At 42.8% G+C, this 17,206-nt stretch overlaps 1 protein-coding gene across 1 annotated transcript in view; it reads right to left on the reverse strand.

Moving 5' to 3' along the window:
- The window catches only part of HEATR1 (HEAT repeat containing 1), a 51,017-nt gene that overhangs the window by 2,553 nt on the left and 31,258 nt on the right, over nt 1–17,206 (reverse strand). The window contains exons 25-43 of the mRNA XM_044942055.2: nt 16,594–16,697; nt 16,307–16,450; nt 15,566–15,684; nt 15,350–15,471; nt 13,499–13,627; nt 11,585–11,815; nt 10,408–10,534; nt 9,064–9,224; nt 6,520–6,566; nt 6,293–6,416; nt 5,538–5,678; nt 4,745–5,034; nt 3,610–3,760; nt 2,491–2,649; nt 2,196–2,330; nt 1,947–2,051; nt 1,690–1,858; nt 867–1,021; nt 216–374 (exon numbers count right to left, since the gene is read on the reverse strand). Of these exons, the coding sequence (XP_044797990.2) occupies nt 216–374; nt 867–1,021; nt 1,690–1,858; nt 1,947–2,051; nt 2,196–2,330; nt 2,491–2,649; nt 3,610–3,760; nt 4,745–5,034; nt 5,538–5,678; nt 6,293–6,416; nt 6,520–6,566; nt 9,064–9,224; nt 10,408–10,534; nt 11,585–11,815; nt 13,499–13,627; nt 15,350–15,471; nt 15,566–15,684; nt 16,307–16,450; nt 16,594–16,697 (2,772 nt within the window). The remainder of the gene's footprint in view (nt 1–215; nt 375–866; nt 1,022–1,689; nt 1,859–1,946; nt 2,052–2,195; nt 2,331–2,490; nt 2,650–3,609; nt 3,761–4,744; nt 5,035–5,537; nt 5,679–6,292; nt 6,417–6,519; nt 6,567–9,063; nt 9,225–10,407; nt 10,535–11,584; nt 11,816–13,498; nt 13,628–15,349; nt 15,472–15,565; nt 15,685–16,306; nt 16,451–16,593; nt 16,698–17,206) is intronic.

Consider the following 17,206-nt stretch of genomic DNA (forward strand, 5'->3'; position numbering starts at 1 on the left):
AAAGTATAAAGCATTTTAGTGGTCCTGTCTTAACACACCATGGGCATGGGAAGGACTGCTGTTTATAAATAGCCTGTAAATGGAATTCAGATTTCTCAGGTTCAGTCTTCTGCCTGACACAGGCCAACCCCTGGCACTAAACACAGCAGTGCAGGTCCTGCAGCCACGGCCACGGGTGCAAGCGCACAGCATCCATGCTGCACACGGCGCCTGACCTTGGGTGAGGAGTCCCTCGTCTTCAGCAGAATCTGGTAGTTGAGTGGTTTCCAGAGCGAGTCGTCGGCCATGGCCACTGAGAACTGCGCAAGGCACGGTATCAGGTGCTTTGTCACCCGTTCCTGGAACTTCTCTTCGCCTCCAAGCCTGTTTTCCAGCTGTTGACAGTGAGACAAGGACTGAGCAGTGGGTCTCTTGCTGTTTGAAAAAAATACTCAACGTATATGATATTTTACTATCCTTCCTAATAGCAGGCTCAAAAACCAGGTACTATTTATTCTATTACTCTCTAGAGCAAATTTACCACCTTCGAGGAACTCAAATGGAATCAGCCCATAGCATCACCCCTTTTCCTCTGCAGAAATAGAGAAGAGCAGCCAAACCCTTACACATTCTCAAGAAACTCAGTTTTTAAGAAGTAAAAATTTAATAGACCTTAATCATGCCTTTTATTTGAAAAATTAAAAACTCAGTCAATGCCACTGTGAAGACAAGTTACATTTGTGAGAAACATGAAATCTATTTTGAAATTAAAATTTCATAAAAAGGAGAAGAAAACCCAGCAAACTGTGGTTCTGGTCAACATAAAGCCTGCAGGCATGTACCACTGACTGTCCCAGTTGTTAACAGCAAATGGTTCCACTGGTTACCTGATCCACCAGGGGCATCATCAAGGCTTCCGCTCTCTCTTTACTTAGAAAATGCCGGGCGTCAAAAAGGAAGATCTTGTATAAACAGTTCAGAATCAACTGGAGTAGCAAGCAGCACTTTTCAGGATCATTCTCAGAGTCAAAAAACGCTTCATCTGTAGATTGGGGAGAGTAAAAATGGAAACAAAACCAAGAAAAGCTGAGTTTCAAATCTCCAGTGTTTAAACTCAAATCACTATTATAAGAACTATAAGTAGAGGGGTATTTCTAAAATGATCTAGAAATCAATCAGGATGAAGGAAAATCGACGTCTCAGGGGACTGGCTCACTCTTTCAGAGTCGTTAACATTCTCGGTTGTTAAGATTGCTTAGTCTGGCAAATGGACTGCTTGTTATTAGTATTAAAGAATAAATCAATTTTAATGTTTTAGAGTTAATTCTAGAAGCAAAGAAATGACCTTTATTCTTTCTCCCAAGTGAGTAAATTAATATTGTGTGTATGAAAGTTGCTCAGTCATGTCTGATTCTTTGCGACCCCATGGACTGCCAGGCTCCTCTGTCCATGTAATTCTCTAGGCTAGAATATTGGAGTGAGAGCTGTTCCCTTCTCCAGGGGATCTTCCCAACCCAGGGATTGAACCCAGATCCCCCACATCGCAGGCAGATTCTTTCACTGTCTGAGTCACCAGGGAAGCCCCAATTAATAACATGCTAAAACAGTGTCTGACAACTGACTATAAAGTAAGAAATTTATCTTCCTTACTATACCTTGTGTAAGGTACACAGAGCAAGTGTGCCAACTGACCTAGAGTCCGCTACCTACCTGTTTTGGAGATGTTCACCTGGTTCAAGGTGTCAGCAAAAGGCTTCACTAAGTGACCAGCAAACAGGGTAAAAAGCCCTTTTAGTTTTTCAGCAATGCAATCTGCCAAGTTGTAAAATGTCAACAGCCTGTCCTTGGGAGCATCCTCAGTCTTAGCCCAATCAAATAGCTAAAAAGATAAAGAGTAATAATATTAGTTTCTTCTATGGATCTTGTGACTGATACGTGAGTAAGAGAAGTGGAGGAAGAAAGCTCACCTTGAAGAACAGGGGTCTGAATGTGACCTCAGAAAGTTTGACCACCATGGCTACAAGACAGTCAATGATGTAATTTTCCGTTTTTCCGATTTCCTCCAGATCATTCTAAAAACAGAAGAGCTAATTTATTAGCCAGAGTACTGACATCTAGGTCTAACTCTGGCAGGTACAACAGGTTACACAGCTAGACTTTTCTCTGGCTCTGAGCTAGGTGGTAACTTCAGGACAGGCGGGTGGAAACACGCCTACCTCAGCGTGCTGGGTGCGGAAGTCCAGGGCCTCCAGGAAGAACGTGGTGAGCTGGGGCTGGTGGGAGGCGAGCTCCTCCTTCCTCATCACCCCAATGTGCTCGCGCAAGATGCTCATAAACGGGCCCATGAGATTCTGAAAACACACAGGAGATGTGCCCGTTTTTACTACTCCTAGAGTTCATTAATGCCATCTGTAATGGCATTAAATAACCATATTCTTCTTTAAGTGAAAATCTAAAAATTTCAGTACCACATCGCCGTCCTCCCAAGTCTAATACCCTGTACAGTCTAACCTTCCAGTTCTTCTCAATCTGCTTGTATGTCTTGTTGATGGCTGGCAGTAACACTCGGGGTGACAGCGTGGTAGCCAGTGTCTTTTTAAGGGACGTGAGACGGACATTAGCCTGGGAGGCAGGACCCATTTCACTAGTGATTTTCTCCAAGTGAATCACCTGTAGGAAATAACAACCACCATTAAGGCCACCACAGGTCCTCGCTGAGAGCGTCTGTCTACACACGCACAGAAAGTCCTGGTGAGGATGGAGAAGCCAGTCCACGTGCCAGTGACTGGGAATGCTCAGTGCACTTAGCCTCACACAGAACTCCTCATGCACCAACCCCAAACGTAAGAATAAATAAAAATAAAGACTTATTTTTAATATTTAATGTAAATTAAAATAGAAGAAAATGGACAGATGCCTCTTTCCGAGGAGGAGTCAGGGATGCAGGCAAATGGTGGGAGGCAGGACACAGAGGGCAGGGCTCAGGACAGTGATCTTAAGAGGACAAGGATCCAGGGACCATGAGGAAAGCTACGTTCTTTGCTGAAGAATCTAGAAAGCTGCTCAGATGCAGAGGTCCCTTTCTTCATGATGTCTACCTTCAAGGTGTGGCTAGAAAGTATGTGAATCAATCAAGTCATCTGCGTCCAAGCAGCTAAGGCTCCTAACCTCATAAATGGCCAGTGATCAACACAACACAACAGATCAGGGGCCATTCTCAGGCATTTTCATTTGGCTAGAAATGCCAATGGCCCACTGTCTGAATTGCAGCAGAGGCATTCCACTCTGAAAGACACCTTAGGGTCAAGAAACCCTCACGTTAGGAACAAAGCAGTCATGCCCATTTCTACAAGAAGCTCTATCAGCCCAAGTCCAAAGAGCTCACAGCAAAAGAAAGCAGTAAAATACATCCTGCAAAATCAAAGAAGGAAAGAGCCTCATGACAAAGCAACGCCCATACCAACCTCATGACTGAACTGGAGGGACAGCGAAAGTGAGAAAGGCACACATTTGGTAAGAAGCACATCTTGTCAGAATAAGAGTCTCCGTGCCAAACGAAAAGTTTCAGGCGCAAATAAAATGATCGAATCTCTTAACTTTTTCCTTCCCCTACTGTGGTCACTGACTCACCTGCAACAGGACCCCTTCCAGGTAGGGGCTGATGAAGTGCGGCAGGGTCTCGACCACCTTCTGCAGGGCTGCCAGGGCGCTGAGCAGGTAGACCTCACCCGAGACCAGCTCGCGGGTGCTTCTCATGGTTGTCAGCAGTGGCGGCATCAGGCTGGAAAGAAAGGACACAAGTTTCAAAACTTAAAGCAGAAACAGAGAATGGAAGACGGAGCAGAAGTCACCATGAAAAAATCCAAACTGCCATCTGTGCCCCTTATATTCTGACGTCCGAGCCCATGAAACATCTATACATTTCACGTAACCAAGAGCAAGAGCTCTCCCAGGGCCCATAGTACCAACACAATATCACTTTACTTAAAACATGACAATGTCTTTCAGCTGAACACTTGCTATGTGTCAGGTAAGCATGGAAGCAATTGTACTCCAATTAAAAAAAAAGACCAAAAAAAAAAAAAAAAAAACTGTTACTGGTCTACAAAGAGTAAGTAAAGAGACAGCAAGCTCTTAAACATTTATAGCAGTTGGGCAGAGTAATTTTATGTCTGTGACTCTAACAGTAATAAGAAATTTTGTGTGCCTGTGTTATTTCATTTTTCTAGTTATTTTTACTGTATTTTATGAAAATAGCAGTCTATGCAATTAAAAAAATTTTTTAATCCCCCCCCCCCCCCCCCCAAAAAAAAAGCCTTGCATGCACTGCCCCATCATTACCCCATGAGACAGGCACTGTCTCGGTTTGTAGGTGGCAAAGCTCTACAGGCTAAGTAACCCTGGCAAGGCTGCACAGCCAGCGATACCGGAGCCAGCGAGACAGCCAGGAGTGGCCACTTCCGGCCTGGGCGGCACGGGCCAGTCACGGCCCGACCACGGAAGGAAGGGCTCCTCCATGAAACCGTGCCGTCACCACTGCTTCCTAGGACTGCTGGTCCAAGGGGAGCAAAAACGGGCCAACACACATCACAAAGGTAAATGAGAATGCTGTGTTTTCCAGTTTGAAGAAAAGATCACTTCTCTAACAAATCGAATTTTATGAAACTTCTGCTAATGGGCAAAAAAAAAAGTCACTAAGGTTTTACTTCCCAGTTGGTAGCAGAAACCTTGTGCAGCGGTCCTGCCCCAGGTCCCCTCGGCGTACCTGGGGAGCTGAGGGATGGCCAGGGCTTCCAGGGTGGAGACCACCTCGGCCACGCATAGCAGGGCACTGCCCAGGACGTTCTTCTCCTCCTTTGCACCCAGAGCAATCAACTTCACAGTGGTGTTCAGCACCGGGATGAAAGGCTCTGGGTTTTCTGCACCGAAATTCTTGCATAAGAGCTTTAAGGTATACAGAGCCGTCTGTCTGTTTATTGGTTGGTCTTCTAACGTCTTTCTTTTATGCTTCACCATGGCCACGAGGACGGGGACCAGGTCGAGGAAATGGTAAATCTGAGGAAGACAGCCAGAATTCCCAAACAATTAAAGCTGCAAAGAAATGCTAGTCTTCTGTCCATTTTTACTGCTTGAGATTGCTTAAATGGAGATCAGACCAAGAAGTCCTAAGCCATATGATTATACACAAGCAACCATTTCCCCACTTGAGTTACTTACGAATAAATGAATGCATGTGCTTGCAATCAGTTCTGTATTTATATAAAGCACCCTACCAGTTTGGAGTGAAAAAGGACTAGAATCATGATAAAGTTAAGGCAACATGTGGTCAATATTAAGCAAGAATTCCATTTGGTTGCAATTCTACTCTAATAGCTCTTATAACACATATATAGTGCTCCTACCAGAGTTCACATCACATTTAAACACACAGGATCACAGCATTATTGGATAATAACATACTTATTTAAACTGTACCATTAGAGAAACTACAAGGAGTTAACTGCAGCTCTGATGAAGCAAGGACTGGGAAATGGGTCTGTAGTACAGTCTTCACTTACAATTTTCTTCTTCCAGGAGGTTTTCTGCTGTAGCTTGTTGTTCAAAAGATCCAAAGCTTTCCGGCGAACAGATGGCAGTGGGTTCTCTAGCAGTCCTCTGATCACGGGAATGAAGGTTTCTGTGGGCAGCAAGGCGTTGACCTAAACAGCAGGTTCACATTTAACAAAAGAGGAAAATATAAAATACAAATGGGAAGATGAATCATTTAAGACAGACTTCCACTCGCTGCACACCTTCCAAGTATGAGGCGTTTGCACACACCAATTCTTATCTAGTTCTTACACTCACGTTTCAGGGAGGCATGACTAACCACATTTATCAAACACACAACAATAAAAGAGGATGCTATCATTAAGCTAACTGCTCAATGCCGGTAAGCAATTCAGCTCAATTTTAAACAGTGGCCCTGGCCACTGTTTAATTTTACTGATGAACTACATACTGCATCTAACAGGTTATCATTTATTCCACTTGAATAAACTGGAACGTTATACAGTAGGATATGACTCAACATTTAAAGCTAATGCTTTAAATTTACTGATACACACGATCTCATAATCAGTAGATAAGCAACTGTTTTTCAGATAAAATGATCTCTAGGCATCAAATTCTTTTCCAAGAAAAATCTGAGCTGTATTCTATTAAGAGAAGGTATCGCTAACTTTATTCTTAAAGTAAAACTTTCTGATAAATAACTTGACAATGACATAGCACAGCAACAAAACACAGAAGATGGAGAGAAATAAATGCCCACCTTGTCCAGCATGTCGTAAGCTTTACTGAGGAGTGCTCGCCAGAACTTCCCAGTTAGCTTGTCTGCATTTCTCTCCATGGACTGTGCTACAGCATTGATGTAGCCCAGAACTGTTTCTAGCAACCTGGAACACAGGAGACTCATGTGAGTTTTAACTTCTTCCAGCTTTCTGATTAAAAGTTTGAAATTATTTCCAAATACAAATTAAAGAAAGAAAGGGAACATACCTCTGTTCCAGGCCTGTCAACACCTGAGGACCGCCACTTTCAACTACCTGATTTTTAAAGAAGAACAATATGGACATATGTTCATTAGAACAATATGGAAGTCAGTGATGAAAAATCACTTGAAGAAAGTGAAGTGAAACTTCAGAAATTCTTCAACTCACTTCCCAGTGTTTTCTGATATTACAACTTAATCAGGTCCAAATCACCCCCATCATACTGTATTAACTCCACTTCCCTTAATTTATTTTGATTACATTTTATAGATATTATCTATAAAGTACTACAGATTCAAAAAATACGGCAAATGATTTAACACTTACCTATTAATTTTATGAAATGTTAATCTTTTGTGAGGCCTGTATCGAATTTTAAGATGTTAATAAACATGAAGGGTACAGCCGTAATCCCTACTTCACTGCTCTCTAATCCCAATCTCCTCCCACCCCGAGCCCCACAAACTTCAACCTGCAGTTAAATGTCATTAGAGAGTACATAGCAGGCAGCAACACGCTTTCCCTGATGACGTTCGATTTTGGGGGGTCTCTCTACAGTGAGTCATGGTGCTCTAGTTCACTTATTTTAACTGCACACACTATTCCTCCTGATGTATCACAACTTATTCATTCACTCTCTTTGTGGATATTTAGTTTATGTCACCCCCCTCATCCTTTTTTCCTTTAGTGACAGCGCTAAAAAGAACCTTTCTCCTTGAGCACCTAGCCAAGTTTTGTAGAGAAAGGGAACTGCTAGATCACAGGGGCCAACACCTTCACCCTGATGGGACACTGCTCAGCGCTTCCTGAAGTGGCAGTGCCGAGTCCCGCTACCCAACCCCGCACAGAACAATGATCGTGTCCCCATAGCCCTGCGGCTTCCTGTACTAACAACTTTAAAATTTCTGCCAGTTTGATAACATCACAGTGGCATCCCCTTTCATCTGCATTTTCCTTCTTACTAAGGAGGTCGTTTCATCTCACTGGCCATTTGAGATTCCTCTTCAGTGAATTCATATTTCTTGCCAATTGTTCTAATAGAAACAGATGCCTCTTGACTTATAAACAGCTTAGTCTGTGGTTTTCTTTTCATTTTGCTTATGGTGGCTTTTTACTAAAGTTTTTAAGAAATTCTTCTTTCCATCCTCTGGTTATGTTTTCTTTGATTTTCTTCTCAAAGTGCCAAGCACTCCTTTTCACATTGAAGTTTTTAATCTACCTTTTGTTTAATCTAACTTTATGTGACGTGAGCCTTTCCCCCTACTTGGCACAAATCATACCAGACCTAGGGCTCGCGCACTTCTCTCCCCGCTCTGTCACACGGTGCCACCCGACATGAGAAGTGCTTTTTACATCACGTGGGTGTGGCCAGCTGATGTCCAGTCACACGGATCCACTCGCATCATCAGGCACCGCCACTGTCCTCGACTCTGCTTGACACAAGCAGTCTACACTGGTCACTCTCAAGCAAGCTTGCTTAGCTAATTACTAGTTGAGCAAGTTTGTCAAGTCCTCTTCTGATTCTTACACTTTGTTCCTTTAGCTGAGTGTGAACAGTGACCCAGAGCACCCTTGTTCCAAGCTCTGATGGGCACACGTTCAGGCCTCATTATGAAGTGTGGTATAAACCATGTCTTTATCAGGCCAAGGAGATCCACCTACCTCATGATGCTGATGATCACTGTCCTTAAGTCATGAGTAAGTACAGAATTCACTAAGCTGTTTGTCTGAATACTTCAGTGATCACAGATTTCCTGTCTCGATCATGCATTATAAGGACAGAGATATTCAAATGCTCAGCCATTCTTGTGTTCCTGGTCATGACCCTGACTCTTCTTTCTGTTTCTTCATGTCTTCGTTTTGTTTCCATATGTACTTCTTTCTCTCTTGTTGTTTAAAGTTTAGCACACAAACAGAAAGGTGCACAAATAGTGTGTGCAGAGCTCACTATATGTGGTAAAGAAACAGCATATATTCGGCACCTCAGAATTCCTCCCCTACCTGACCCCGACTCCTGCCCTCTCCTCCTTCCAAAGATAGACACCGTTGTTACTTCTAAAACCACAAGTGTGTTTTGCCTGTTTTTGAACTTAATATGACAGGAACCACAGGATGCATTCTTTCTGCCTTCTTTCCTTCGATGTTATACTGATGAGTGTCAACCGTGTGTCAGTGAGGTTCACCCGCGTCCAGTGATGACCCTTTATCCACCCCACTGCTGATGGACACTTGGACTGTTCCAGTCCTGGCGCCATCAACAATGCTACCATTAACATACTTTTCAATGTCTTTGGGTGCACACATTCATACTTCTGCAGGTATGTACCATTTGAGGATAGAACTGCTGAGCCACAGGGTTTATGCATACACAGTCTTAGTAGGTCGTGCCCAACACATATTCATGTTGAAGTGAACAGCACTATTTGTTTTCTATTATAGGCATGCCTCATGTTTCCATGAGAGACTTGCCAAGCTATTTTTACTAGCCTAAATCACAATTTTTTCAGAACAAGCAAAATTATATCATAAATACATTTAAAGAACATCTCACCTTTCTGATAAAATTGTTGGAAGCCAGGAGCTGAGACATGAAGGACACAGACAGAAATTTAAAATGCCGCAGCTGCTTGCTAGTGTGCGCATCTATGTTAAAGACCTGTAGCATTTCTTCTTGTGATTCGCTCTTGTTAGATACTGATTTGGGAATGGTTTCTGAAAAAGAACAACGAACAAGTGACCTCACTCATCTTCGACCTGATATTTTAGTGTATAGATACATATATTAATGAGCATGGTAAATACATACAAGTTTTAGAGAGAACTCTGTTATGCATAAAATACATGTATATTACTAAACATATCCATATAATATACATGGAAAGAAAGTGAAAGTGTTAGTTGCTCAGTCATGTCTGACTCTGCCACCCCATGGACTGTAACCTGCCAGGTTCCTCTGCCCATGGAATTCTCCAGGCAGGAATACTGGAGTGGGTATTATAGCATTTGCTTCTCCAGGGGATCTTCCCAACCCAAGGATCAACCCTGGGTCTCCTGCATTGCAGCCAGATTCTTTACTGTCTGAACCACCAGAGAAGCGCTATTATATATATATATATAATAAAATATATATATATATAAAAAATTTGTTATATCCACTTTTTACTCTTCTAAATTAGTGAAAGATATATTTACAAATAAAATATCCAACAGCCCTGAGAATAGAGTATATAAGACAAAAGCAAACAAACAAAAAACAAGGTAACTGAGACAAACAAATGGAAGACAAAGATATTGCAAAGAGAGTCTAAACGGGCTCCATGCCCCATTTTTGAAGCCACAGAGGCATGTACTTTGATGGCCCACAACGGACTGAAGGAGGGTCATCCCTCCCCTTCAACATTTAAAACTAAAAGTTGAGGACCTTTGTCCTTAAACTCTGTAAAATTCCACACTCAAATGTATCGAATATAAAAGGGGTATGTGTCTACTGGTGGGCCACTTACAAATCACTGTCCTAGATGGGGAATCAAAATTCAGGCTTTGTTGTACTTAGCCTGTCACCACAGATGGCTCGCATTTTAATGGAAAGCTAAGATACAGCTAGTAAGGTCCTACTAACTTGCTGTCTTTTTACTATAATTCATCCCACTCAGAACACTCCACAGCTCACATACCAGCACAGAGACACAAAAACCAACGTTTGAGGAATGGCAGGTAGAAATCCTACTTACTGTTTTCTACAAAGATTTGAGAAGGTGACAGCCATATAAATTACTGACTTACTTTAAAAAACCCTTCTAAAGACATGCCATGGGTTCTGAGGATACAGTGCATAATCTTCTGCTTCTCTCAAGCTTCCAGATCAAACAATAATTAACATCTGACTTACACCTACCTTCTTTTTCCTCTGGAAGCTTCAGTAAGTACTCAAGGATGGTCATCAAGCTTTGGATCTGATGCTGGACACTAAACTCACAACAGACGGAAATCCAAAATTCAGTGTCTGCCTCTAAAATAGCATCCTGTGTAGAGAAAAGGAAGTAATAAAACTGTACCTCTCAAATTTACATTACTTCAGTTCAGTTCAGTTCAGTCACTCAGTCGTGTCCGACTCTTTTCGACCCTATGAATTGCCAGGCCTCCCTGTCCATCACCAACTCCCGGAGTTCACTCAAACTCACATCCATCGAGTCGGTGATGCCATCCAGCCATCTCATCCTCTGTCGTCCCCTTCTCCTCCTGCCCCCAATCCCTCCCAGCATCATGTCTTTTCCAATGAGTCAACTCTTCGCATGAGGTGGCCAAAGTACTAGAGTTTCAGCTTTAGCATCATTCCTTCCAAAGAACACTCAGGGCTGACCTGCTTTAGAATGGACTGGTTGGATCTCCTTGCAGTCCATTACATTACTTAACAAGTACAAATAAGGGAAACATTTTAAAAATACTTCTCAGCACACAAAGCCACTCCACACTGACCATAAGGATGGTCATGTATATGACTAGAAGAATCAGATAGTGAGCTCCTTACATAACAAAGCCAATTTACAAGAATTAAGAGGTTTAAGTCCAGGATAAACTGCATTATGATTGCTGGTAGAACTGAATTACTTAACACAGGTTCTAGATCTATTCCTGGATCCCAGTGTCTAAGAAGTCATTTAGAAACAGCCTTGGACCTGTAAGTCCCCCCTCATCTCTCTCAACAGGGCTCTTCAAAACAGTTACCTGCATCTCACTGACCTCTGTAACACTGACTCTCTTCCCCTGCCCCCTGAAATGAGCCACAGTTTAATTCCTGTACAGCCCTATGCTGTTGGGCTATGACCCACCCAGCATGGCACCAATTGTTTCTTAAATTCCAGTCACCCTCAGGAGAAGTCCTGTTACTCCCAAGGATATTCAGTGCCTTAGGCTCTGGAAGTAGGTCCAAAGAATATAAAAAATGCCTTTAAAAGCACTTCTGAGCTCATGAGCATTAAGCAACACCAGCCACAAGTTTAAAGTGAAAAGTAATGCAAAATCTATGTGAAACACCTCCCATTTTCTCTTGTCACCCCGCTCTGTGCTCTGACCTTTTCTCCATAGGCGGCCGCCAGCACGGTTTTAGTGACGTACTGTTCAAACAGCAGGACCAGGAGAACCCAGAGGAACCTCTCTGCGCCCAGCGTGTCAACAAGCTGGACAAGGACGGGCAGGCGCCTGTGCTCGGGCACATGGGGCAGCGCATCCACAAACACGTTAATGATCTTGACCACGATGTCCTCCACGTTCCTCGTGACTTCGGCGGAGTCGCCACCATCAGACTGCAGGGCAGCAAGCAGGGGACAGCAAGGAGAAGCCAACTCGCCATGAGACAAGCTTTAAGTAGACTCGAAAAGTGCCCCCAAGATAGTTATCAAAGGAATTCTAACAATCAAAGACCAATCAGTACGTTTTCAAGGAGTACAAACTACGTTCCCATGATGCTGCTGCTGCTGCTGCTGCGTCGCTTCAGTCGTGTCCAACTCTGTGCGACCCCATAGATGGCAGCCCACCAGGCTCCCCCGTCCCTGGGATTCTCCAGGCAAGAACACTGGAGCGGGTTGCCATTTCCTTCTTCAATGCATGAAAGTGAAAAGTGAAAGTGAAGTTGCTCAGTCGTGTCCGACTCTTCACGACCCCATGGACTGCAGCCTACCAGGCTCATCCGTCCATGGGATTTTCCAGGCAAGAGAACTGGAGTGGGGTGCCATTGCCTTCTCCAACGTTCCCAAGAGGGGACCACAAAGTGCAAGACGTGAGCCCTGCCCGGAAGGAGGCATATCGTCTTGGCCAGACACCACACTCCCGTGAAAAAACCACAGAGGCCAACGACAGGCCCTGAGAGCAAGGCTGCTCTCGGGGCGTCCAGAAAAACCAAACAGGATTTGAGCTATGCCTGGAGAAGGACAGTGTAATCTAACAAGTGCAGCAGTACAAAGCCAACAGCCCCCTGCTGCTTTCAGAATACAATTCTGACCATCTGGTATGGGTGCATGAAAGACAACTGCTGAATCAATGAAAGAATGAAGAAAGAGACACGAACAGCTAACCCAGCGCCCCGACTTCCACCCGACTTTGCTTTCCACATCCCTCACACACACTGTGCACAACCCCAGGCCGGGACTGCCAGCTGTTTCAGAGGACAAATCCTACCCTCTTCATACCAGTTTCAGGTGCATTTCTTATGAAAGTCTGTGGTCATTCTGGCCCGTATGGGCCTTCCCCTACAATGAACTCTTCAGTGTTTATCTATCCCACTGGCATACATCACATGAATGCATAATGCTATTTTCTTTTTTATATATGTGTCCCACACTGGTTAATTTGCTGGACACAAAGAATACCAACCTTACACCAAGATTAAAAGGAGAAGGTGCTCGGTATGGTCACTGAGAGAATGGTCAATAACATGAGAAAAGAAAGTAACAGCAGTGGAGGTAAAGTGGATAACCATGCCCGTTCATCTTCAAGGCTATTTTTTAGTTTCAAAGTCTTCACTTCTTCCTGAGACTAGGCTGTTAGAGACCAGGTCTCAGTCATCTCTTTGTGTATTAAGTTTCAGAGAACACTTGGTAAACGTCTGTTAAATTGTATGTTAACACATTTGCCACTGTACCTTTAAAACTTCCTATCTGCACAGACCTAAAGGGTCTCATCAAACTGATGCAATGTCCTGAAATAAAACCTGACTATAAATTCACTTTGTCAGAAGAATGTTAAGGTACTTGTTTAATTTATACCCTTGCAGTACAGCACAATCAGCTAGGGATGTTTATAGATATTTCTGGAAAAGATGTTATTTCCAAGACTACTCCTTAGCTTCATCACTCTCAAATTTAACAGGCACTGATACCTGAGCGTTCTGGACAGGCTTTTAATGTCATTTATTAACTACTACTTGAATCTCATGCTATGTAAAATCTTAAAAATTAAAAAATAACCACCAATGATGGCAGAAAACTCACCTGAATAAGTGCTGGAATAACCATTTTCACTGTCTTGTTGATAACCTGAAAACTGTAAGTATCATCTAGACGCATCACATTGGCTCCCATAAATGTAAAAATAGACATGATGTTGTGTAGAACTTTATCCTGAAAGCAAACACATTTTTCAACATTTTCCATCTTAAGCAGATCAAATATCAACGATTCACTACAACTCAGCAATAAAAAGATATAACCCAGCTTAAAAACAGGCAAATGATGCACAAAGACATTTCTCCACAAATAAACAATTGATAAGCACATGAAAAGATGATCAACATCAGTTATGAGGGAAATGCAAAATCCAAATCTGGAACCACCGATTCGGACGAGTATAATAAAAAAGACAGACGGTAATAACTGTGAGGGAGTGGACAAATTAGAGTGGACAAACTAGACACTGCATGGTGGGCACAAAATGACCTCACTTTGAAAATGGCCTGACAGTTTCTCATGAAGTTAAAGTTAGCATAGACCCGGCAATTCTACTCCTACTGAAAATACTGAAAACACGTTCACACAAAGCCTCCTATATGAATGTTCACAGCAGCATGATTAACAGCCAAAAAGTGGAAACAACAAATATGTCAATTAATGAACAGATAAAAAGTGGAAACAACTTAAATGTCCATCAATTACTGAACAGATAAATGAAATAATGCGCATACAAGGGTTTACTGTTGTTTAGTCTCTAAGTCGTGTCTGACTCTTTATGGCCCCGCGGACTTAGCCTGCCAGGCTCCTCCGTCCATGGGATTCTCCAGGCAAGAACACTGGAGTGGGTGGCCATGCCCTCCTCCAGAGGACCTTCCCACCCAGAGACTGAACCATGTCTCCTGCAGTGCTGGCAGATTCTTTACCATTGAGCTACCAGGGAAAGTCCTACAACGGTTTACTACTCAGCCATAAAAGGAGTATTGATTCAAGCTTCCAAATGGATTAGCCTTGAAAACATGCAAAGTGCAAAAAGTCAGACACAAAAAAGGCCACATATTATACGATTCCATTCACAGGACATGTCCAGAACAGAGGAGTAGATAGGTGGCTGCCAGAGGGGGTGGTGCTGGTGGTGAAGGGAATGGGGACTGAACGCTAATGTACATGGGGCTTCTTTCTGAGGCTGATGACAGTGTTGTGGAAATCCATAATGGTGGCAGCCGTGCGACTCTGTGAGTACACTAACCACGAAGCTGCACACTTCTAACAGGCAGATTTTCTAACAATATGAACTATATTTCAATAAAAACAAAAGAAAAATATCAATGATTCTCCATTGTTTCTGGATTATCAACCCCTTTGAGGGTTACTGACTCTGTACCAAGGGAAAAAAAAATCCCCTACACATTAAATCTTACACATCATTTCAGTAGATTAAGAGACCCACAGAAGCTCATGGAAGAATCAAAAATCATCAGTTAGGAACATATCCCTTAGATGAAAATAATTTCCACCTCTTCAAAAATCTTTAAATGATGTATTTCTATAAGGAACACGATTTCTTTAACTGAGGTAGTTTATAATCAAATTACTTTTAAGTCCACTTACTGGAGTTACCTTGCACCAAGTACCATGCTAAGTGCTAACCATAAATTATCCAGTCCCACTCTCACGATTCTGTAAAGGTTACTGTATTTTCCACTTTACAAAAGGTGGAGCCAAAGCTTAGAGAGATCAACCAGCTCACTGCCTCAACTAAAGAGGCAGGCCTGGGAGTCCACCTGCACTGTAAGGTCCAGAATCCCACAGAATCCCAACCATATGCGCCTATATATGTCCACGGAGGAAAAGATCCAAAATATCTGCATAAGCCTTAAGATCATTAACACTTACAGGAAATATTCCAGCAACAGTACCCAAGAGCAGAAGGGCATGGTGATGGGTCTGAGGCATCTCAGAAACACGGATGCACTGGACTATCAATTCCACATTGAATTTCTCCTCATCCAGAATGTCTATAGGGCAAGAAATAAAATATCTCCAAGTGGTAAGTACATTCACACTCAGAGCAGATAATCCTTCCCCACTTGCTTCCAACAAAGTACGCACCTTTGGGTATTCTGCCACCTTCTGGAGACAGTTTTTGGCAGATGTTAAGCAGACAGCTGAGAATTAACTGTTTGGTGTATTCCATGCTTCCCTGCTCGGGTGGCAAAGGCTCCAAACACCTTCAGGAATCCCGGAAGAGAAACGATGGGAAATGAAAGGGTTGTACAGTTTCAGTTCTGCAGTAATGACCAATGCCTAGAGCATGTATTAAATGACGAAGAACTAAAATATTAACATTTTGTCTGTAAACACAGTGTGAGATTTCTAACGCTGATTCTTCTATTGCAGGCAGGCGCTGATGTCCCATGACCTCTCCTTTCGACCGAACTTTCCATCAACCCATTTTGAACCTTCTTAGAGGACAACCTTGAGAATTATTTTTCTTCAGGCGAGAGCACACATCCACCATGCAAGGCACACACTATGGCTATCTAATGATGCAGGGCTAAAAGAACCAGGTGTCACACTACATCCTTAAACAGAGGTAATGATGCCCCAGGGACATGGTATTGACCACAAAGCAGGAAAGCAGGCTGCAAGGTGAGTGCTCATTTACCACACATACAGGATGAAGGTTAGTTTCAGGCCTTGGCAAACAGGTTCCTGTAACCATTCTTTAAATCTTCCAACTATAGTATTCAACTTGCATTGTTTTACAGACTAGCTGAGCAAGAAGAGAGTGTGAAAACAGGCAAGAATTAGAACCTTATTCTCTCACAGATCTAAGGCAAGTGTCATTACCTTGACAGCAGGTTAAAAAGAGTCGGTATCAGTATCTGAGGATTTTTGAGTTTCTTTTTGTGCTGCAATAATTCCAGGATGAGGGTTACTCTTTGCCAGTAAGAACCGCCAACTTCCTGGACAGATTCTTGATCTTGTGATTTTCTGGGAACCGGACGAGACAAAAAGAAAAGCAAATACTGTCAATGTTAAGTACGGACTATTGTAACTAATTATGCCACATTGATGGGCATAAAAAAAGTCACGATGGTTCCAAACATTCACGGCCTGGGGACAGCCACGCTTACTTGTGCTGCATCTTCTGCCTCCTCGTCTGCTGAATTGTGCCTAAGGACTTGGCTTTATCTGGTGGCTCCAGTTCTATTCTGACTTGTTCAGCATTAACAGAAATCTAGAATATTAAGGAGGAATGGGTGATGATAGGATTCCATGGGATACCATTAGAGCAGTTTACGCAGATTTAGAGAGATACAATGCAGACATCTCTGTCCCATTTTACGTCTCCCTATGACCCTAGAGCCCAGTCCAATACCCAAAGGGAAACTTCACTGACAATCCCTTATGTATTCCTGGGGAATCTTCCATACACCAGCAGCTCCATAAAGATTAGACACACGCAGGAGCACATTATCACACTGCTCTGTACCTCAATTTGTTCCACTTAGAACAAATTTTCTTAGAAATCTAAGAAAATATAATTCTGAGAACTGCAGAATCTGGATACTAGGACTTCACCACGCTATTATGTATTTTTGTGAAAGAAAGTTTCCCTAAAAAGCACAACAAAGCAACACACAGGGTAATTAGGTGGTTATTCAGATCTACAGCTAGGTTTTAACATACAAATAAACCAATGAGCAGATTCTCAATCCCATTCTATGTGTCATTGAACAGCTTAAA

Source organism: Bubalus bubalis, chromosome 4 (genome assembly GCF_019923935.1).
Source record: "Bubalus bubalis isolate 160015118507 breed Murrah chromosome 4, NDDB_SH_1, whole genome shotgun sequence".
NCBI classification, from domain to species: domain Eukaryota; kingdom Metazoa; phylum Chordata; class Mammalia; order Artiodactyla; family Bovidae; genus Bubalus; species Bubalus bubalis.